The sequence below is a fragment of the Eptesicus fuscus genome, chromosome 6 (genome assembly GCF_027574615.1).
Source record: "Eptesicus fuscus isolate TK198812 chromosome 6, DD_ASM_mEF_20220401, whole genome shotgun sequence".
NCBI classification, from domain to species: domain Eukaryota; kingdom Metazoa; phylum Chordata; class Mammalia; order Chiroptera; family Vespertilionidae; genus Eptesicus; species Eptesicus fuscus.
Window position 1 is genome coordinate 28,966,658 of NC_072478.1, and position 23,389 is coordinate 28,990,046.

Consider the following 23,389-nt stretch of genomic DNA (forward strand, 5'->3'; position numbering starts at 1 on the left):
CCTCACCCGAGGTCACGTTCATTGGTTATTTTAGAGAGAGCAACATCGATCCGTTGCCTCCTGCACACACCCCAACTGGGGCTGGGGTATTAAACCCGAAACCTCGGTATGTGCCCTGGCCGGGAATCACGCCCACAACCCTTTACAGGGACAACGCTCCAACCAAGTCACCCTGGCCAGGCTTTCTACATGTTCCAGGTAACCTCCACCTTCCCGGCACAGCCCTCTTGGCCACACGGTGCTACCAGCTCTGGACAAGCCCGGCCAGGAGAACACTTGTCCCATTGCCCCAGAGTTTAAGACACAGATGTGGGTTCAGGGAGCTCTGTGCTAGGTCTACATAAGGGGGGACCCCACAGCAGGGCTGGTGAGGGCGGTCGGGTGAGGGGCAGGCAGCTGTCCCCACTAACAACAGGCCACCTGGGCCTTGGGGGGAAGGGTCAGGGTGCTGCCTGACCCCTCGCTCCACTGACTGGTCCTCTTTGCAGAGGGTGGGCGGGATGGGGGTGGGGGGGGCAAAAACTGGAGGGAGCAATTCAATGGCAAAAGGCGGGACCCCTTAGTCCAGGGGAGAAAATGGACTTTTCAGATCAGATGAAGAGGAGGCAGCCGCCCATCCTGCTCAGTGATGAAGGACCCTTTCCAAATCCCTACCGCAGCCCACATGGCCACAGGGCATTTCTGAAGAACTACTCGAGAGCCCAGGAGGCCACCTTCCTCGTGGTCCAGACCTGGCCACATTGCTAATGGCCAGACCGAGTGGCAAGTAGGACAGGGCACACCTGCCTTTCAGTCCTCAGGGTCATGTGGACACGAAAGGGCTTCCAGCAGCTGTGTCCTAACAGAGACTAGCTCCTGTCAAACTGCAAACCCGCACTGGCCACCGGGCCAGAAAAGAAGTCCAGCACGGACTTACCACGGGCCGAGGGCAGACGGCGGCTGCTGCGCACAGGTGGGCAGCCTCAGCCCACATTGCCCAGCGCTGCACGGGGACCAGGACTTTCCCAGAATCGTGCTAGGTGAGAGGTTGGCAGGAAAAACACCTCCTGGTGAGCCACCCTGGCACCCCAGCTCCACACTCCCCACCCCCCTGCTGCAGTCACTCCAACAGCTCAGCGGTCTCCCAGTGACCCACACGGGTCACAATCCAGAATGCTCCACACCGACAGGGCCGCCTGCAACTGCCCATGCCCCCCAGGGCTGATCGCCAGGTCAGGGCTCAATGGGAACTCTTCCTAGGGACCAACGGCGATCACGTGTGAAAACCAACGTTCCCCTCTTCTGTGGCAGAAAGGACAGGACCAGCAGTCTCTTTTTTCCTTTTTTTTAATGGATGAATTTCAAAGAACCCATTCCTTTCCTAGGACAAATTACCAGGAAGGGGCTATATTAGTGCAACAAAGAGGAAGGCTTGACCGGACACAAGCGCTCCCCAGTCATCTTGAGGACAAGCTCTCTTCAGCCCAGGCTGGCCACTGAGTGGGGGTCATGGACACTGGCTATGAGAAATGACCAGAGAGAATGGCCCCTCTCCCACCCTCCCTGGGACGCTGAGGTGGAGGCCACCGTCTCCCACCCTGTTTCCAGGCTGGGAGCTAAGGCACCAGGGCAGGGGGAGCTAGAGCCCCCATCCAGGACTGGCAGGACCCCCCGGGCGCATCAGCAGGCCAGCAGCTCGCTGCCCTCCACCTGCAGGCCTTTGCTCAGGAGAAAGGCGTCCTGCTTGGGGTCACGACCCAGGAAGAGCTTCAGCATGATGCTGGCGTCCTTGGAGCCACCCGGTCTCAGGATGCAGCTTCTGTAGTCCAAGCCGACCTGCAGGGGGGAAGAGGGGCGGGGCTGGTCGCGGGTCCTCCAGCATCCCTCCCCGGCTCCCAGGGGGCCTATGGGCGCCCACATCAACAACACAAGGAAGTGTGTGCTGACACTTGGATGGGGATCTCAGAACAAGTGTGCAAGTGTGTGTGTAAGACTGCATGTGCACACACGTGTGCATGCAGGAACCCTGTCCTTCAGGAGAGGAGCGGCGGAGCCTCTGCTGTGACGACACAGAGGGCTGGAAGACTGGCCGAGCCCCCAGCCCTAGAGGGTCGCAGGGGGAGCCCTGAAGAGCCAAAGGCGGCCCACTCTGCCCGGTGCCCTGCCTGCCAGGGCCGGCTGCACAGGCTCGCAGGCCCGAGGCCAAGGACAACTGCTCTTGGTCCTAGGCCTGGGGAGCATCACCGGAAGCCCCCCTCACCTTGCCATTGAGGACGCCCTCCTGCTTGAAGCGTGTGTGGAACATGTCCATGGAGTACACCTCGCTCCACAGGTAGCCGTAGTACTGGGCGTCGTAGCCGCCCGCCAGGTGGCCGAAGGTCGCAGGCATGTTGGTCCCTGGGAAGACACATGAGGCTATTGCTGTGCCCCGGGCTGGCCCCCGACTCCCCTAGTAAGAGGGGGTTTCAGGGCAGCCACATCAGAGATACTCGCACCTGGGAGGGGGAACTGCCCTGACACTTCCAGAAAGCAGGGCCGGGTGACTTGGCCAGAGGGCTCACCTGCAAGCTGCCGCCGCCCAGGGTTCAATGTGGGGAGACCCTGGGATAAGTCAAGGCTCGCCCACACAACAGAGAACATGTGTCGAGTAAAACACTTTTGAAGGGTTTTTAAATGCTCAAGAAACAGTAAACCAATGCAACACTACCTACATTAAATCTCAATTACCTTCATGTATGTTTACTGAATGTGCTGATATGTACATATGTACAGGGAGACACAGGCACACGGAGGATACACATCAAAACCTTGTCTACTGCCCTAACCGGTGAGGCTCAGTGGATAGAGCGTTGGCCTGCGGACTGAAGGGTCCCAGGTTTGATTCCGGTCAAGGGCATGTACCTTGGTTGCAGGCACATCCCCAGTAGGGGGCGTGCAGGAGGCAGCTGGTGGATGTTTCTCTCTCATCGATTTTTCTAACTCTCTATTCCTCTCCCTTCCTCTTTGTAAAAAATCAATAAAATATATTTTTAAAAAGCAAAAACAAACAAACAAACAAAAAAAACCACCTTGTCTACCGTCATCCCCAGGGTATGAGATCACTCATATTGCCTGCACCTCCCAGGCTTTTCACAAGCCATGTGTGGGAGGTCGCCCCGAGGGAGCGCAGGAAGGCACTGTGGACGTGGAAGGGACACATAACCAGGGAGGAAGGATGGAGTCACCCACACCAACTGCCCATCAGGCTCCACACTGGAGCCAAGGACCCAGGAACGCAAAGCAGAGGGGAGGCCATGGGCCGCCTGCTTCACTCGGGTCAGCTGGACCTATAAACTGTCCCCACTCCCTTCACGCAGCGCTAGGTCTTTTCTGACCCAGAGGACAGAGACCCCCTAACCTCTAAGGTGGGCCAGGCCCACGGGCAGCTACCTGGCGTGGCTGGGACCCCAAGGATCTCCTGGCAGAGGCGGGAATACTCGTCGGCCGGCTCGGCGGCCTTCTGTGTGTGCAGGGCCTGGTCCACCTTGGCCAGGACGATCTGGCGCAGGTTGAAGAGACCTAGTCAGGAGGAAGGAGGTGGGAGGCTGGCACCGTGCTCTGCCCAGCCCTCCAGTCGGGGCGGCCCAGAAATCCCCGCGGGCATCCCCGGGCCTCGCAGGCTGCAGCCTGGGCACAAGAACTCCCCTTCCCCCCTGGCCTCGGGGCTGAAGGTGGTCCCAGGGCTGGCCGGGGCCTCAGAGGCGGGGCGCGTTAGGACGCACCTGTGTTGGCCTGCCGGGACTTGATGAGCTTCTCGAGCAGCTCCTGGGGGATGGCGCTGCCCGTCCTGTAATGCTGCGACATGCGGAGCAGGGGCTCCTTCTCCCAGACCCAGTTCTCCAGCATCTGAGAAGGCGCCTCCACAAAGTCCCGCTCCACATGCGTCCCGCTGAACATGGCAAACTCCGCCTGTGGGACGAGGCAGAGAGCCCGGAATGCCATACCCTGCTGGGCCCGCTCCCATCCACCTGGCTTATCCGGGCACACAGGTACACGGCACACCTGGGTGGGTGGATAACACCCTAGACGGGGCCTTTCCTCCCCCACACTGTGCGGCGTGGCCGAGGATGGGGACTACCGAGTTTCCCCGGGCAGCTGCTGGCTGACCTGTCTCAGCCAGGGACACAGGGAGGCAGAGAGCACCCATGTTCCCTGCTGGTCACCCAGCTTCCCTCCCACCCACGAAGCCAACACTCTCAAAAAGCCTGTACCCCAAAAGGCCAAAGCCTGGGAACAGTGGAATCTGATGATAGATGTTGGAAGGTACACTGTATTTTTGTCCACTTTTTGTGTGTCTGAAATTCTTCCTGAAAAATAGCACTTGATCCAGTGCAGCCAAAACCTGGGTCTGGCAGCTAATCAGCCAAACAAGCTGCTGAGAGATTTAACCAGTTAAGTGCCACGATATTTTGAATTTAATTAGAAAAGGTCCGTCGCTTGCGTCTATAGACGCTTATGGCAGGTAACTGGTTAAGGAGCCCTATCCTGGCCCTCGGTGAGGCAGGGAACCTGGGAGAGGAGGACACATGGTCATCTTCATAGTGGTCCATCCACACACGGAGTGTTACTCAGCCATGAAAAGGAGCGAGGCACTGACACTCGCTACAACATGGATGGACCTTGAACACATGATGCTCATTGAGAGAAGCCAGACACACAAGACCACATAGTGTGGGAGTCCATCAGTGTGGTATGTCCCGAACAGGCACATCCAGAGAGAGAGAATGGATTAATGGTTGCCAGGGGCTGGGGAGGGCGTGGACAGAGTGGGGAGTGACCGCTAATGGGCTAGGAGGATCTTTTGGGGGTGATGGAATATTACAGAACTGGACAGTGATGATGGCTGCACAGCTTGGTGAATTGACTAAAAATCACTGAGCACCCAGTTCCCACACACTCCCATTTAGCCCCTAAGCACACTTTTGCTATCAGGAGAAAGGGATGACTGTGTGAGAGGGGCCAGAGGACAAATGCCATGCGCATAGCTGGGTCCCGTGGCCTGGACACCAGGCTGGGGTCCCAGAATACCCAGGTGAGTCCTGTCTCTGCCACTGAGGGTCTCTATGGGAAAGTTGCTTCAACTTCTAAGGCTCCATGTCTGCCCCTTGCCCTCCTCACTGGGCTCAGTGAGTGTGCACTGCATCTAGAGCCAGCTCTCACTGGGCTCAGTGAGTGTGCACTGCATCTAGAGCCACTTCTCACTGGGCTCAGTGAGTGTGCACTGCATCCAGAGCCGGCTCTCACTGGGCTCAGTGAGTGTGCACGGCATCCAGAGCCGGCTCTCACTGGGCTCAGTGAGTGTGCACGGCATCCAGAGCCGGCTCTCACTGGGCTCAGTGAGTGTGCACGGAATCCAGAGCCACCTCTCACTGGGCTCAGTGAGTGTGCACTGAATCCAGAGCTGGCTCTGTGTCTGGGTCCTGCAGCATGTGCTCTGGCTATCATTGCTGGCTTTCACAGGATCATGCAATGCTCCTTAATGTGAGCTAGCAGGTGATAAGGCTGGCATGAACACTACATTAAGCATGTTACATATGTATACTATCTTCACTAACCTAACAGTTCTCTGAGAGCTATTATGGGCTGACTGTGTCTCTCCAAAATTCATATACTGGAATCCTGACCTTCAAGACCTCAGAATATGACTATGATTGGAGATGGGATCTTTAAGAGGTGGCTAAATGAGGTCACTAGGATAGGCCCTAATCCAATGTGACCACTGTCTTATAAGACAAGATCAGGACACAGACACATTCAGAGGGACAATCATGTGAGGACATGTGGAAAAGCTGGCATCTACACACCAAGGAGAGAGAGCTCACCAACCCTGCCCACCCACTGACCTCGGACTTCTAGCCTCCGCACCAGGACACCAGACATTTCTGTTGTTTAAGCCACCCGTGGGGCTTTGTGATGGAAATGAACACAACAGGGTATTACCCTCTCCGTGGTAATGCCACATGAAGAATCCAACACGGAGAAAACCGCCTCTAGAGACCCACTAACCACCAGGCGCAGATGGGGCACCCCTGCCCTTCTTCCCTGCCAGCCCCTGACCCCACCCCCCCAGCCAGCCCCTGGCCCCACACCCACCTGAGAGCAGAGCTGGTGCATCACGTGCCCAAACTCATGGAAGTAGGTCTCCACCTCATCATGCTGCAGCAAGGAGGGGGCATCCGGGGTGGGCTTGGTGAAGTTGGCCACCATGGCCGCGACGGCGATCTGGCGGCTCCCGTCCTGTCGCAGACAGCCGGGCTGCAGGCCAAAGCAGGCTGCGTGCCCATACTTGCCTTCCCTGGGGTTCATGGGGGGGAGGGAGAGGGCAGGGTCAGGCCTGGCTGGGGGTCTGCTCTGCTTGCTACCTAGCCCAGAGGGGTAGTAACCCCAGGCTGGTCCCCAATTCTGCCACTCCCTGACCCTGCATCCCTCCATCAACCCACCTGCCAGCTGAGGCTAACAGACACACTGAAGGGCTCCCAGCAGAGGAGGGAGTGCACACATCCCCAAAGGTATGAACGCTCCTGGCCCCCGACCCTTCCGCCCTAGCTCACACGCACCGGGGGTAGAGGTCCAGGTAGAATTTCCCGATGACCGTTCCCGAGGCCGTGTCCCTCACTGAGTACAGCTTCACGTCTTCGTGCCACACAGCGGCGTGCTCCTCCAGGTCAAAGGTCAGCCCCAGCAGCTCCTGGTAGATGCCCAGCAGCCCCTTGGTGACCACCTGCATGGGGAAGTACTCCTTGAGCAGGTTCTGGTCCACGCTGTAGCACGTCTCCTCCACCTGGTTCATGTAGTAGCGCATGTCCCAGGCATTGATCCGCCCATCGAAGTCCAGGCCCCGCTTCTCACACTCGGCCTTCTTCAGCTCCAGGATCACCGCCCGCTCCTGCTCCCCAAGGGGCTTCAGCTTCTGTGCCAGCTCGTCTGGGGGTACAGAGGGGAAAGGCAAGGCTACCTCCCTGCAGCGGGCACACCAAAGCTGCCCATTCTCACCCCCACCACGGCCAACTCCCAACTTGCTGGCCTTGGCTTTCTCCAGCTGTCCGGGCCCTGGCGCCCCACGTGGGAAGGATGGGCCGGAGACAAAAGCTTGACTGAGGCCAGCACCATATCAGCCCCAGCAGCCCCAGGAGAGAGCAGAGGTCTCGCTTTCACAGGGGGAAACAACAGCCACACGTGAGCCGCTTATCCAGAGCCTCACACCCCGAAGGGCAGAGCAGGGCAGCTGCAGGCCTCGCCTCAGAGCCCCAGTGCTCAGCCGTGAGATTAGGACCCCTCAGGTCAAATACAGGGGCCAGAGGAGTCAGTGGGACGCCCACCGCAGGGTGGACAGGATGGGCTCTCAGAAGCACCATTTCGTCACGGTCAAGAACAGCACACGGGCGGCGGGGGAAGGCCGGTTACCTAGGAAAGTGGCCACCGTCTGGCTGGTCTTGGCCATGTTCATCTCCAGGACGTAGTCGGCGTGCGTGCTGAAGCCCAGCAGGCTGGACTTCTGGGCCCGCAGGGTCACCAGCTCCCTGAGGATGGCACAGTTCTCCTGGAACCAACAGGTGAGCGGGCCTGTGGGTGCCGCTCCCGCCTGTGGGGGTCCCAGGCCAGCCCCCCGCTTCCCTAACGGGTCTCAGCAGCTGCAGGGCTTCTCGGGCCCTGGCTGGCTCAGCTCCGCACCGGCTTTCCCTCCTCCTGCCCTCGGCCTGGCTCTCCACAGACTCGTTTCTGTCCTGGCACACGAGCTATGGGCCCTCGGCTCCTTTTGGAAACACGAAGGGTGTGAACCATGAAGGGTTCTGAAGCCGAGTGGGAATGTGGGGCCGGGGCCTCCAGGAGGCGCTGTGCCCCCACCAAGGGCCTGGTCCAGGGCTCAAGGCTGCACCACATCTCTACCGGCACCTCTGGGCAGCCAACCCAGCCAACCCAGCTCATGGGCCAACACAAAATGAAACCCGTCTGATTCACTTGCAAGGAGAGACAGAAGTCCGTTCAGAACAGAATCCTCCCACTGGCACGGCTGGTACACAGCAAAATAAATTACGACTGGGAGGTTGAGTGGAGAGCTTCCAGTCACATGAGGGGACTCAAGGCTGGTGGCCAGTAGTGTCAGTCAGCATGCCACGTCCCCTGGGACCTGGAACTCTGCCTATTCCTCCTCCCTCCCCGCCACCTGACAACTCCCCCCCCCTCCCTGCTCTGCCTCTCAGGTCAAGTCTGGGGGCCAGGATGGGAATGAAAACAAGGGGGTGCTAACCCCTATCCAGTCCTGAGCTGGCAACACTCTAAATTAGGTGGGAACATGGGGGACAGCTGAAGAAAAGAGGGCACCGGTGAGAGAAGCCAGGTATTTATGTGGGAGCAGATACACGACAGAAGCAGGATGAGCTCGGGACAGACGCTCTAAGCCCTGCTCTGAGCAGACAGAACAGGCCCAGCGCCTCCCAGTTCAGACACGACTGTTCCAAGGACAGAGCCCTGAGGCGGATCCCCACAGCCAGGCCCTGGCACTGCCTTCTCACCTCCTTGCATCGACAGTTGAAGGCTTCCTCCACCTTCCTTCTGGTCTCAGGTACATGGCATTTCTTCAGGAGAGGAAAATAGTGAGGGTACTTGAGGGTGACTTTGAACTTCTCATCCTCAGTCTTTTCCAGAGAGTTCAGGAAGTCCTCAGGAAGCCCTCCTGTGAACCAAATTGGGGGGGGTGCTTTTAAAGACCCGTGCAGACACGATAGGAGGGCTGAGCTAGGAATGGGACCCAGCAGCCCTGACTATGCCCCCTCTAGGCAGCAACACCCCCTTCCCAGTGGCCTACACTGCTGCGACAGCCCCACTCCTGACCTGTCCTTCCATGTCAGAGAACTGGGTGCAAGGCCCTTGGCTGGGCACCTCCAGGGTTCCCACCTCACGGGAAAGGACGGAATGAGCCTAGAACATCTTGGGTCAAAAAGAAGGTGCTCATGCCCAGCTGGTGTAGCTCAGTGGTTGAGCACTGACCTATGAACCAGGAGGTCAGGGCACATGCTCAGGTTTCGGGCTTGATCCCTAGTGTGGGGCGTGCAGGAGGCAGCCAATCAATGATTCTCTCTCATCACTGATGTTTCTATCTCTCTATCCCTCTTCCTTCCTCTCTATCTAAAAAATCAATAAAATATGTTAATTAAAAAAAAAAGGTGCTCAAAGACTAACAGGGATATGGCATGCTTAAACTGGCCCCTTAAGGTCATACTAGGACAATCTTAGCATCAACATAAATAATGACAGCAGTAGATCATAACCCATTGAATAAAATAGGATCTACAGTCCACACTGATAGAGATAAATCAATCAATCAATGGGGGATAAGGGAAAGCTCTGACTTATGAGAAAATCAACTAACAAATGTACAAAGACTGATGGAGTTAGAAAGTCACCCATGGGTGCTACAACTGGTGGGTGAAATGTGATGGGCAGTGGTCTCAAAGCTTCTCTTGAGAAATGATTGATCATGAAGGGAAAGCTGGTAATTTTACAATGGCAACATCTGGCAGACAATCACCTAATCAAGTAATTAAGGTTCATGGGCAGGGAGGGAGCAGTGGGGGGAGAGGAAAGGATACATATAGAAAGAGATACGTTGTCTGTATTTTGGTAAAATAACACCAAGTATCCCTTTTGCAAACAGAAAAAAATAAACAAGTGCCACAATCTTGCTCAGCCAGACCTGCAGACAGGGCCAGACCCTGCCAAGCTGGCCAGACATGTCCCGGCCACTGCCACCGGCCCCACCCCGCGAGACATGGTCTCTGAGGCCAGGCAGGGCGAACAATCATCTGCTCCACATGCTGGGAGTCACGCTGCCCACACAGGAGGCCAGAGGCCAGCCTGACACAGCGAGGCCCTCAGGCTGGACAAACAGACAGCAAGGCAGTCCCGTGAACAGTGAGGCTGAGTAGATTCGTTCCTGAATTCCAGAGACCCGGGATTACCCTTTGGCCAGGACACACGGCGGCTTTCCTAAATGCCAGGAGCCACATAGTGGGACTTGTTGTCCGGGACACAGGGGGCACTGAATGAGGATGAGGGGAGGCAGAGCGTAGTGGTGATCAGTCTGTAAGACCTTGTTCCGGGAATGCGTGTCCATGGGTCTCTGTGTAGTGCAGCCACCCTCAGTGAGGACTCTGCACCCTGGCCACCTCCAAGGCAAAGGCTACTGGACTCACAGAGCCGGATCTTACATAACATGACGCCACCCTGCACGACACACAGCTGGTTAGGGTACACGGCCTCGTCAGAGGCTCTCACAGGCGGCAGCACCGCCACTGGCCTGGTTTTCAAAACTGTCAATGTTGGGCCCTGATCTGTTTGGCTCAGTGGATAGAGCATCGGCCTGCGGACTGAAGGGTCCCAGGTTCGATTCCGGTCAAGGGCATGTACTTTGGTTGCGGGCACATCCCCAGTGGGGAGTGTGTAGGGGGCAGCTGAATCAATGTTTCTCTCTCATTGATGTTTCTGACTCTCTATCCCTCTCCCTCTCCATTCCTCTCTGTAAAAAATCAATAAAAATATATTTATGAAAAAGCAAAAACAGAAACCAAAAAAACCTGTCAATGTTGGGAAAGATGGGGGAAATGGCAAAAGGCTGAGGAACTGTTCGACAGGAAAGGACCTGACAGGACACAAAGCTAAGCGGATCCCGGATGGGAGAGAGAGCACCCTGCGGAGAGCTGACGTGGGAACCTGTCTGCACTCTGTTCGACGCTGTTTCCCAGGCGTGACATGTACACCGATGACACAGGTGAACACCCTCTTCCTGCTGAAGTGCCACGAGGCCGACAAGTGACTCTCAGAGGTTCGGGAATAATACACGCACAAGCATCAGCAGCGGAGGGGAAGCAGAAGCCCAGCGGAGGGGGGACCGGTGCAGTGCGCAGGGCTTTCCACAGCACCGTTCTCCTAACTGTCCCAGGGGCGTGAAACTTTTCAAAATAAAATATTCAGGAAAAGGGAAGTGGAGAAAAGAGTAAAAACTAGAAAGGACACCTAAGCCCCAACCCTTCAAAATTCCCACGTACAGCCCGGCTTGTGAACCACTGATTCAGTCTACCCCCTTCATTTTGTAAGGTTTTTAAAAATAAAAACAATAAAGAGGGCTGGGTGTGGACCTCAGGTTGATGTCCCAGCGGACTCAGTGGCAAGGCTGAGACTGTGCTCCCACATCCTCGCCCGGCTCCTGCCACTGCTGCAGGACATCTCCCATCAGGGCCAGAATCTCGACAGACAGAACACGGCCCTCTCCAGGAAGGACCTAGAACCGCAGATTCCAAAACTCCGAGTGCTCTTAGTGAAAAACCCCCCTTGCCCAGGATGGCAGGACAAATGCTCAGCCTCCGAGGGAGGAGGCAGTGGTCCTGGAGGGTCTCCCCGAGACCATGCCCCTGAGGCTGGCTGTCCACATGGCTGCCTTCCCCACAGCCCTCCACCTACCCAGCTCCTCTCGTGTAAAGGGCAGGAAGGTCGTGTCCTCGTTCAGGTTCTTATTGAAGTCAATGCACAGGAGACTCAGCTTCTTCTTGATGCCTTTGATTTTCTGAAAGAGAGAAGAGCCATAAGCGGGGAGCACTGCCATTAAGATAGCCTCAGGGTTGGGGCTCCCACCGACAGGAGAGGAGGCAGACAAGGTAGGAAAAACAGGAGGTTTTCAGCACAAGCACCTGTCTGCTGCGCTGAGCAACCTCATGACGCAGGGATTCGAGGGGTGTCCTCATCGGTTTGGGTCCCCAGCCAAGAGCCTTCTGGACCCTCCTACTGAGGAATTATCCCCAGAGTCCTCAGCCTAAGCTTTTGGACATCCTAACAGAGTTTAATGTTTGTCCTTTCTGGGTCCATCTGGTTTTTTTATTTTTATTTTTAAATATATTTTATTGATTTTTTTACAGAGAGGAAGGGAGAGGGATAGAGAGTTAGAAACATCGATGAGAGAGAAACATCGACCAGCTGCCTCCTACACGCCCCCCACTGGGGATGTGCCCGCAACCAAGGTACATGCCCTTGACCGGAATCGAACATGGGACTCTTCAGTCCGCAGGCCGACGTTCTATCCACTGAGCCAAACCGGTTAGGGCTCCATCTGGTTTTTAGAAACAGTTAAAATTGACCCCTCTGGGTGAGGGAGTGACACAAGGCACAAAGGAAGCGCCGGGGCCCAGGGTGTGAGTCCGCTGGAAACCCCAGGGCTGCCTGGCATGGGGAGAGAAGAGGCAACGAGGGTGAAGGCAGACGCCACCCTTATCAACCACAGGACTGGGAGCAGCCTCAGTTCCCAGCTGGGAAACAGGGACGCCTCTCTCTGTGATACTGTGACACAACAGGAAATGTGCATTTGGACTCGGCTCCGTTTCTGACACGTGGCTCCTAAAACCCTTGGAATTTGCTAATTGAAAGAGGCCCAGGGGCACAAAAGTGACAGGAGCCCCTTGTAACCTCAGCTGAGTCTATGTTAATGAGTCCACTTCCAAAAAGCCCCAGCATCACAGGATGGATCAAATTTTTAGTCCCACCTCATTCCCCACCTCCTGGGAGGGGAGAGGGGCTGGAGGTTGGAGGTTGAAATGTCTCCAAGGGCCACTGATTTAATCAATCGTGCAGATGTAATGAAACCTCCCAAACGGACGGGGTTCAGAAAGCTCCTGGGGTTGGTAACACATGCAGATGGGGAGAGAAGTGCATGGGGGTGGGGGTGGGGGGCGGGGGCATGGAAGCTCCAAGCCCTTCCCCTTACCTTGGCCTTTGCAACCCTTCTATCTGCTACTGCCGAGTCATAACCTTTTACACTAAACCAGTGATCCTGTGAGCAACGGGCCCTCTGAGTTCTGCCAGCCACTTTAGGAAGTTAACCTAATCTAAGGAGGGGTCGTGGGAACCTCCAATTTATATCACAGGTCTGAAGTCGGGGCCGTCCTGTGGGGCTGAACCTGACCCTGCGGAACCTGATGCCTTTCCTGGTAAACAGTGTCAGAACGGAGTTAACGTGTAGGACACCCAGCCGGTGTCAGAAAGTTCCTTCACGTGGGAGCCTCACAGGACTGGGAGCAGCCTCAGTTCCCAGCTGGAAAGCAGGGGACGCCTCTCTCTGTGATTCAGGAAAAGGGAAGTGGAGAAAAGAGTAAAAACTAGAAAGGACACCTAAACCCCAACCCTTCAAAATTCCCACGTACAGCCAGGCTTGGGAACCACTGATTCAGTCTATCCCCTTCATTTTGTAAGATTTAAAAAAAATAAAAAGAATAAAGAGGGGTGGGTGTGGACCTCAGGTTGATATCCCAACGGACTCAGTGGCAAGGCTGAGACTGTGCTCCCACATCCTCGCCCGGCTCCTGCCACTGCTGCAGGACATCTCCCATCAGGGCCAGAATCTCAACAGACAGAACATCTGGCATCAGCAGGGAAGCGTGCTGTAGCATTGTACTGAGGGTGGAGGAGACACAGGAGCAATGAGCTTTTCCTTAATACCATTGCAGCCAACGCATGGGGACAACAATAAGCTGGGATGCAGGGAGGTGCCTCATTCAGCCTGCACTCTCTCCTTTGCTGAGGGAGTCCTGTGACCCTGGGGAAGCGCCCAATGACCCTGGAGAACTGAGAGCAGGGCAGGTGCAAAGAGAGAGCTGCTCTAGACAGATCTCCCACCAGAGTTCAGGCAGCATTAGGCCAGAGGATGGGCCCTCAGATGGGCACGGGAAGGCATACCCCTTCCCCACCCCCCCCACAGCTGGCACTCACTTCTTGAGTTTCCTCTGGCAGGTGGAGCCCATTCCTTCGGCCAAGCTTGATCAGTCGCTCCAGGTATCGCACTGCCTCTGGCCTCAGTGAGTCCTTCTGAACTTTTTCCTAGAATAAGAAATCAAAGTTCTATTTTCAGTGAAAAATCACGACAGTGCCAAAGGCTGAGAGGCAGCAGAGAGACCGGCTCACTCAGATGTTGGTGAGGTTAGGTAAAATAGTGCAGCCACTCTGGAAGACAGTCTGGTGGTTTCTTAAAAAGAGAAACGTACAATGACCGTATGACTCAGCAACTGCCCTCCTGGGCATTTATCCCCGAGAATGAAGCCATGAGTCCACACAGAACCTGCACCCAGATGCTTGCTCACTGGCATGGCACAGACTGAGACCAGCCCAGAGGGCATGCAGCAAGTGAGCACTTCCAGAGGAATAGTGAGCGGGCAATACCCTGCTTCTGAGGTTGGCTTGAGTCCCACAAAATGATACATTGGGGAAAATGAGACAAAGTGTAGATGAGGCCTTTCTGAATCATTTCTCACAACTGCATGTGGACCTGTAATTGTCTCAAAAAGAATTTCAATAAAAACAACAATACAGCTTGTGCTTCCCCAGGCCTGCGCCTGCACAGGCACCAAAGCACACTGATCCCGAGGCCGACGTGTCAGCACATTTAAAGGGAATGAACGAGCCCTAGCCAGTGGATAGAGCGTCGGCCTGTGGACGAAAGGAACCTGGGTTCGATTCCGGTCAAGGGCACATACCTGGGTTACAGGCTCCTCCCTGGCCCAGGCCCTGGTCAGGTTGCCTGCAGGAGGCAACCAATCACTCTGTTTCTCTCACTAGACAGTTCTCTCTGTCTTGCCCTCTCTTTTCCACTCTCTCTAAAAAAAACCACACCAAAACACACAAACACAAAAGGGAATGAATGAGCTGCATGAAGAGCGTGGGTAGTCCCCTCTACCAGCCCTCCGACATCAGCAGGGAAGTCCCCACTCCTGCTGAGAGGAGCACCGGCTGGAGATGGAGCCCAGCCTCGTGCTGTGTCACCAGCACAGGTCACTCGAACCTGCTCCCCTCACGAGGGAGATGGGACATTATCTCTGAGTAACACCCACCAAGGTCAGCAAAGTGCAATGACATGGTGGATGTGGGAAAGGCGTAAAGAGTCCTAGGATTTTCATACTGTCTTTTTTTCATTCCTCTCCATTTGTCTGTCATTTTTAATTTATTTTTATTTTTAAAAATATATTTCTTTATTGATTTCAGAGAGGAAGGGAGAGAGAGAGATAGAAACATCAATGATGAGAGAGAATCATTGATTGGCTGCCTCCTGCACGCCCCCCTATTGGGGATCGAGCCCGCAACCCAGGCATGTGCCCCTGGTCGGAATTGAACCCGGGACCCCCCAGTCCACAGGCCGACGCTCTATCCACTGAGCCAAACCGGCTAGGGCTGTCTGTCGTTTTTTTAATGATTTTTTAAATTGTGGCATATAGACATAAAATTTACCACTTTAACCACTTTCAAATGCACAGCTCAGTGGCATTAAGTCCATTTACACTGCTGTGCAGGCATCCCCACCTTCCATCTCTGAAACTCTTCAGTTTTCTGCCTTTTAAAATCGGAGGAGTGCCTGGCCAGTGTGGCTCAGTGATTGAGCGCTGACCCAGGAGCCAAGAGGCTGCCAGTTCGATTCCCGATCAGGGCCCAGGCCCAGGCTGCCGGCTGGATGCCAAGCAGGGGCCGTGCAGGAGGCAGCCGACTGATGACGTGCCCAATGCCGTGTCTTCGCAGCACCCTCACCTGCAGCCAGACGATCCTCTGGTACACGTCCCGCCTCATGCTCATCTCCACGTCAAACTCAGACAGCTTCTTGTCGGCCTCTGTGCTGGCCGTCCGAATGTCCTTGGATGGAGAAACGTGCTGGGGGAAGTCAAGGATATTCCTCTGAACTAAAACGGGGAGATAATGGGACAGCCGTGAAGAAGGGTCCCGGATGGAGACTGGCAAGTGCTGACCTCATGGCCCAGGCACAGAACTCATCCCCATTTGTTGATTTGTTCTGTGAACCTTCTCCACACTGGGCCCTGGGCCGGGCCCTCGAACAGAGAAGTTAGTGCTGTCACCCACATCCTCAGGATCTCATAGTCCAACTAGAAACAGACTTAGCTCATGATACTCCACGTCAAGGACCGTAACAGGGAAGTATGACAAGACCAGGAGAGGTTGAAGGGATTCCATTCTAGAAAAAGAGCCATGGCTGCTGATGGCTCTATTTTATTTTATTTATTTTTCGTATTGATTTTAGAGAGAGAGAGGAAGGGGGTAGGAGGGGGAGGGAAGGAGGGAAAGAGGGAAACAGACATCAATTTGTTGTCCCACTTATTTATGGTTGATTCTTATTAATTAATTAATTTATTTATTTTTAAATTTTTATTGATTCCAGAGAGAGAGAGAGAGAGAGAGAGAGAGAAACATTCAATTGTTATTCCACCTATCTACACATTCATCAGGTGATTCCTGTATGTGCCCTCACCAGGGATTGAGCCCGCAACCTTGGCGTATTGGGATTACGTTCTAACCAATTGAGCTACCTGGTTAGGGCCTGATGGCTCTATTTTAAATCCACAATTTTATAATTTACAGACCACAATTTTATAATTAACACTAGAGGCCTGGTGCATGAAATTCGTGCACGGGGGGGGGAGGTGTGGAAATGAGGGGGTCCCCTCAGTACAGCCTGCACCCTCTCCAATCTGGGACCCCTTGGGGGATGTCTGACTGCTGGTTTAGGCCCGATCCTCAGGATTGGGCCTAAACTGGCAGTCAGTCATCCCTCTCACAATCCGGGACCACTGGCTCCTAACTGCTCACCTGCCTGCCTACCTGATCGCCCCTAACTGCCCGCCCCCCTGCCGGCCTGGTCGCTCCCAACTGCCCCCCCTGCTGGCCTGGTCACCCCTTACTGCCCCCCGCCACCAGCCTGGTCACCCCTCACTGCCCTCCCCCCCCCACTGGCCTGGTTGTCCCTTATTGCCCCCCCTGCCGGTCTGGTTGCCCCCAACTACCCCCCCCCCCCTGGCCTGGTTACCCCTTACTGCCCCCCCCCTGCCAGCCTGATCACCCCTTACTGCCCCCCCCCTGCCAGCCTAGTTGCTGCCAACTATCCCCTCCCACTGGCCTGGTCGCCCCTAACTGCCCCCCCGCCAGCCTGATCACCCCTTACTGCCCGTGTCTGCCGGCCTGGTCACCTCTCACTGCCTCCGCCCCCACCGGCCTGGTCACCCTCAACTGTCCCCCCTGCGGGCCTGGTCGCCCCACGCAGCCTGTTGCTCGGTCGTTTGGTCGCCCCTCACTAACCCCCCTGCCAGCCTAGTCTCCCCACACAGCCTGTTCGGTGGTCCGTTCGGTTGTGATGGTTTCTTAGGCTTTCATTATTATAGATTCACACTTTGTTAAATAGAGAAGAATGGAGTGACTATAAGGGCATAATTTTAACACAGACCCATGTGACCCAGTAATTCTGTCCTTAAGTGTCCACCCACAAGAAACAAAAACACACGTCCACACTGAAACCTGTGCACACCTGTTCACAGTAGCAGGATTCATAATAACCACAGAGTGGAAACAACCCACAAGCCCACTGACAGGTGAATGGATATATAAATGTGGTCCATCCACATGGGAATATTACTCAGCCATGAAAAGGACTGAAGCACTGACACTCACTACAACATGGGTGGACACAACATTCAGTGAGAGAAGCAGACACAAAAGGCCACACAGTGTGGAATCCCATTTATGTGAAATGTCCAGGACAGACAAACCCAGTGACAGAGTGGAATCCCGGGTGCCAGAGGAGGGGGATGGGGCTTCTTTTTGGTGTGACAAAAATATTCTAAAATTAGATAATGGTGATAGTTGGACAATGCTGCAAATATACTAAAAACCACTGGAATATATGCTGTCAACAGGTGAATTACATGGTATAAGAATTATATCTCAAAAGAACGATTTAAAAAAAGCACACCCTGCCCTGGCCTGTTTGGTGCAGTGGATGGAGCGTCGGCCTGAGGACTGAGGGGTCCTGGGTTTGATTCCGGTCAAGGGCACATGCCCAGGTTGGTCAGAGGCACATGCCCAGGTTGCGGGCTCGATCCCTGGTGGGGGCCGTGAAGGAGGCAGCTGATTGATGATTCTCATCATTGATGTTCTCTCTCTCTCTCCCTCTCCCTTCCTCTCTGAAATCAATAAAAATATTAAAAACAAACAAAACAACAACAAAGTACACAATGCATTGGGGAGACCTGAATTCAAATCACAGCTTGGTCACTTCCATGGTCTGGATGCATCTCATTGCACATGAAGACCTCTGAGGGCCGGATAAGGATTGACCTGCTCAGCTGACTTGTATTAAACAGTGGGGCCCTGGGTGGACCTGCTGCTGGCTGCCCAAGAACAGTGAAAAGCACAGAACCAGCATCTGGGTTTGGGATTGGCAGACAGACATGCACTGAGTGCAACATCAAAACAGTGCAGAGTGAGGGGTTATCTGGGCAGCTGGCGTGGGGAAGAGGGGGCTAGGGAAGGGGCTCCTGTGATCCAGAGCAGTCTGACATCCAGCAAAGCAGAGGGTGAGAAGAACTCCAGGCTAAGAGGGGAGGGAACGAGCAAGTGCAAGGCCTTGTGGCCGGCAGACAGCCCAGGGAGGGAGGGAGGGAGGAAGGGCGGGCTGGCAGTGCAGGGCACTGAAGGCCACATCCACGACTTTGCCTCCAGAAGCACCAGGAGTCAATCTTAGCTTTCCTTAGAATGACTTGGGCCACTGAGTGGAGATGGAGTGGAGTGACACCTGGTAAGTGGGAATTAGCATCCTTCGACCTCCGAGTACCGCTTGTGAGAGAGAAGAAGGGGAGACTGAGGCCCATCTGCCCAAAGTGGGGAAGAGGAAGCAAAGGCAGGACGCAGAGCCCTCCCCCCCCAACACCAGCAAAGCTGACACAGTGAGGCCTCAGGGATGCGTGAGAATCCTGCAGCAGGGATTCTCAATGGTTCCCAAGAAAACGACTTTTGCTCAAGATGTGGGGTCAGGGGGTTTCCTGGCTCAGGACGCTTCGCCTCGAGACTCCCCTTGATCTTCTGTCCCCACACCGTCATCCTCTACAAAGGGGGCTCCAGGAAGCAGATGCTGTATCTATTGAACTGAGCACCTCACTCCTCCCAAAGGAAGCAGACAGACCCTAAAGAGGAGAGAAGCCAGCTGGGGGCCGGCATCAGGTTACCCAAAGCACAGGGAGGCCGTGGGGAGAAGAAAAGCAAGGGAGCCAAGTTCAGTTCTCAGTTCAGTTCTCAGAGAGAAAACAAACACCCCCTGGGACTGGAAAGGAGTGAGAAGGGCTCCAGTTTCAAGGCAGGCACCTGAGCCGGCTCTCAGAGAGGGGGGCTGCTGTCCCCTCTGGGCCCTCAGATGACGTGCTCGTGAGGACGGATCATCCCAGGTGGCCAAGTGGAGCGGGGCGCTCATGGGGATGGGCCACACCTGCTGGGTGCCTTTACCTTTGTCAGCACCTTTTGTCCATCACCACCCCGGGGAATGGGTGGCACCACCCCGGGTAAGGGTGCAGGAGCTCCCTGCCTGGACCCTGACCTGGACTTACCTGTGTAGGACACCTCCACGTCAGCCAGCGCCTTGAGTGTACTCTCGTAGGACACGTCTTCAAACTTCAGGGAGCCCACCTGGTCGTACACGCACTTGGTCTGCTCCATGAGCTCCGTCGTGAGCTCCGCTATTTGCTGGGCACTCAGGTCCCATCTCAGGTAGTTCACCACGGAGCAGGGGGCTGCCTTGTCCAAGACATCTGCTGTGCAGGCTGCACAGAGGACAAAACACCATACTAAGCATCTGCTTCACATCCAGAATTCCAGAATTAGGGTCAGACTAACTGGGATGGTGGGGGGGAGGAAGGGGGGACACTAACACTAGTTCACAGTGTGGGATGAGTGAGGGGGGTGGTGAATGAGGGACAGGAAAGGACCTGTCTCTCTGCAGATGAGCCCTGCGAGGAGGCACAGGTTGAACAGTCCTCTAGAGAAGGTGATTCTGCTCCCCAGGGCACGATGATGCCTGGGGACATTTGAGGTCGTCAGGACCAGGAGTAATGCTACTACATCGAGTAGGTAGGGGCCCGGGATGCTGCTCCACACCCCACAGTGCCCGGGACGGCTCCCTACAGAGAGCGACCCGACCCCAAATGTCAACAGTGGTGAGGTGGACATTTGGTGTACGCCTGCATTTCACTCAAAAGGATACTTTGATTACAGGGTGAGACTCCAGGCCTCCCTGGGTGTAATACGTGACATGTGCGCTGTATTACCTTTCTGAACTAGGGGGAAACCCTGATTACTGAAACATCCCCAGCCCCGAGAGCTTTTGGGTAAGAGACTGTGGCCTGTACTGACAGCGGTCACTTGACAACTTCCGTGTAAGGTTCAGAGTGTGAGATGTTCTGTACCCTTCCCCTCGCTGAATCCTCAGACAGTGCTGCACTCTGCATTCCACTTGCCTGTTTTATGGGTGGGAATCCTGAGATTGGGAGAGCTCCAGTCTCCTGCCACAGTGATCCCACAGGCAACAAGTGCTGGAGGTGGGGTTCACGCCCAGTCTGATGGTGCTCCCACACTGTGAACTGGTGTACTGTATGTACTCACCTCACCTTTGTAAATCTGTGCATCTGGTTGTCAGGTTTCCCTGGCCCCTCTCCCCTACTCCACCCTGCACACAGGTTTCACGTTCAAACCTTTCATCCAAGTCTATACCCACCGGATTTTATACAGCCCATGAACTAAAGGTGATTTCACATGGGAGGTGGTATGTGGCAGCCAAGGCTAAACCATGTGCGCCCTTATCTCGCAAGTTTGCTGACCCCTGGTCTACATTGTCCAGATTCTACTGAGTCCTGTATGGCAGGTTTGGCCAGCTGGTTTTACCAGCCACACTGGCTTTCTTCAGTCTCCAGGGCCTTCCGACAGGTTGTCTTCTCTGTCCTGAGTCCTCACCCTGCCAGTCTTCCCTTCCACATTCCTTTCTCCGAAAGACCCTGTAGATCTGGAATGGCTACACCTGTCCCAAATTACTTGTTGAGTTCATGGATAGAGTGGGTGTGGAATGCACCATAAACAAGGAGGGGTTGCTCCAGGAAACACCCAGCTATGCCTCATTTTCCCCTTCTGGCCAGCCAGGAGCTGAGCAGGGCCAAAGTGTCCTGGACTCCCCATCTTGTGAACACTGGGGACCTTTGCAAGGTGCTACTGGCTCAAACCTGTTTGGTATCTTTGGGGTAGATTTTTTTGAACAGCACTATCAACATTGGGGGCTGGGCCCTGGCCGGTTTGGCTCAGTGTATAGAGCGTTGGCCTGCGGACTCAGGGGTCCCAGGTTCGATTCTGGTAGGGGGCACATGCCCGGGTTGTGGGCTCGGTCCCCAGTGGGGGGCATGCAGGAGGCGGCCAATCGGTGGTTCCCTTTCATCGTTGGTGTTTCTATCTCTCTCTTCCTCTCACTTCCTCTCTGAAATCAATAAAAATATATTTAAAAAAACCACAAAAAACAAACAAACACCACATTGGAGGCTGGGTCATTCTACAGGGTGGGGCCATTCCGGGGTGCTGAGCAGCATCCCTGGCCTCCCACCCACTCTATGCCAGGAGCATTCCCAGTCATGACAACCACAGATGTCCCCAGGCACTGCCCAGGATCCCCGGGGGTGGTACAATCATCCTAGCTGAGGACCAATGATATATATACCAAGAGGGAAAAAGGAAACCCTTTAAGTCAGCACAGGTCAGATTTTTCTGGCCAAAAGACTGCTGCGAACTTCGGAAAAGTCTTTCTGTTTGCAGAGCATTTTGAATTTCAGAAGTGCCAAAAAGGGATTGTAAGTCTGTATTAAATTTGGTGGTAAAGAAGGGCTCCAGAAGCTCAGGAAAGCTGGGAGATCCACATGAGCTGGAAGGTCAGGAAAACCTCCTGAAGGAGCTAGAATTTGAAAAATTTGAGCAGACGCATTCATTCCACAGATGTTTACTGATTACCACCTATGTGCCTGGTCCCCAAGCTAACAATCCTCCAGCGAACAAGGCAGACAACATTCTCTGCCTTCTTGAGTCCTCCATAACCCTAGCTGCAATTATTATTTAATGCAATTATCATCATCACCATTGCAATGAGCTGGAGAAAGAACTGGGAAGGACAGGCGGGCAAGGGAAAATTCCAGGAGGCAACACACAACAACCTGGGCGATTTTCTAAAATACCCTAAACAGGTCATACGGCTCCCAATGAAAACCCGTCCATAGTGCCCAAAATAAAAGCTGTAGTCTAGCCAAAATGACCTATTACTCTCCAAATGTGTTACCCGTGTTCCTGCCTCCAGGCTTTTGCCCTCAGGGTTACAGCCAACTGGGACGCTCCTGCCAGAGGTCTTGGCAGAGAGCGGCTTCTCCCCATCCAGTCCAAGCCGAAATGCCACCCCCTCCCAGAAGCCCTCCAGGACTGCCCTCTCTAAAAAAGCGCCACCAGCCCCCTGCACTGACTGACCGCTCTGAAGCCCTCGCCTGCTTCTTTGCTTGCTGAACATCTGTCTCCGGCTCTGGAACTCCGTCTAGAAAGCATGGTCTCTCCCAGAGTCCAACCCCGGGCCCGACCCGTCCTTAACAGAAGCCACGTGAAGTTGGCTGAATGAGCGAAGCGCTGGAAAAGCTGGTTCATTCATCTGCCACGGAGGGCATGAGGTCCCGGGCTCGCCGGCACCTCTCCAGGGCCCCGGTCACTCGCGGGTCACTGGGCTCCGCTCTTGGGCCTAAGTCCCGACCCCCATACGCACGAGAGGGTGCAGGGGGCTCCCGGATCCCGCTAGCGGGGCCGCACGGAGAGGTGGCCGGTACCTGCAGGGGGCTTCATGGCGGGCGGGTGTGCACTGCGGTCCTCTCCCTCCACCTGGCCTGCGTCGGTCTGCCTCAGCCGCGGACGCCTGTCGCCTCCGTCCGCTCCGTGGACGCGGTGGCGAGTAAGGCACCCACCGCCCGGGCCGCTGAACGCTGGGAGGAGGGTATGGCGCAAGCGCGCCCCACGCAGCTCACTCCACCCCCACCCTGCCCGCGCGCACAGCGGGAGAGAGACAAACGAGACAGAGGCAGGGACGGAGACAGATGGCTGGCACCTCGGAGCCTCTGAACGTGTGCGGCTCTCTGCTGGTGCTTTGCCTGGGCTTCTAGTCCCGGAATTAATTAGTACCTGCATCCTTTCTGCCTTAAAGAGAAAAGAAAAGAAACCTAAGCAATTAAGTATCACCAAGGAAGCCTCAATAAACGGATTCAAACTTCAAACAATAGGTATTTTGGAACAGCGCCGTAACCAGCGCCGTATATCTAGTGTTGTGGGTTTAAAAAAAAAAAAATTGAACTGTTTAAGGCCTCCAGAAAGAAAAATTTATTAGAATTAACTTTGCAAAAAAAAAAAAAAAAAGGAAAACTCTTCCTTTTATTTCTGCAGAAGAATTAAAATAATCCAGGGTGATAAAAGTTCATACGTCTTAAATAGGATAAAAATGAATTGGGAGAAC

The 23,389-nt window shown here is 54.9% G+C and overlaps 1 protein-coding gene across 1 annotated transcript; it reads right to left on the bottom strand.

The window, feature by feature from the left end:
• Positions 1 to 1,338: 1,338 nt before the first annotated feature.
• THOP1 (thimet oligopeptidase 1) lies at positions 1,339 to 22,822 on the bottom strand. The gene is made up of 13 exons (XM_008150652.3): positions 22,713 to 22,822; positions 19,428 to 19,640; positions 15,574 to 15,722; positions 13,771 to 13,878; positions 11,476 to 11,578; positions 8,532 to 8,692; positions 7,423 to 7,558; positions 6,576 to 6,942; positions 6,112 to 6,313; positions 3,741 to 3,927; positions 3,409 to 3,537; positions 2,240 to 2,376; positions 1,339 to 1,815 (listed from the first exon to the last, which is right to left on the bottom strand). The coding sequence occupies exons 1-13, from the start codon at positions 22,726 to 22,728 to the stop codon at positions 1,660 to 1,662; spliced, it is 2,064 nt and encodes a 687-aa protein (XP_008148874.1). The 5' UTR covers positions 22,729 to 22,822; the 3' UTR covers positions 1,339 to 1,659.
• Positions 22,823 to 23,389: the final 567 nt, after the last annotated feature.

Bases quoted from the DNA above. Each gene is read 5' to 3' on its own strand.
- THOP1 (XM_008150652.3), bottom strand. The intron at 3,928-6,111 runs GTGGGTGTGGGG...CTCGTCCCACAG, and splicing joins TGCACCAGCTCTGCTCTCAG to GCGGAGTTTGCCATGTTCAG. The intron at 2,377-3,408 runs GTAGCTGCCCGT...GTGTCTTCCCAG, and splicing joins TGGGGTCCCAGCCACGCCAG to GGACCAACATGCCTGCGACC.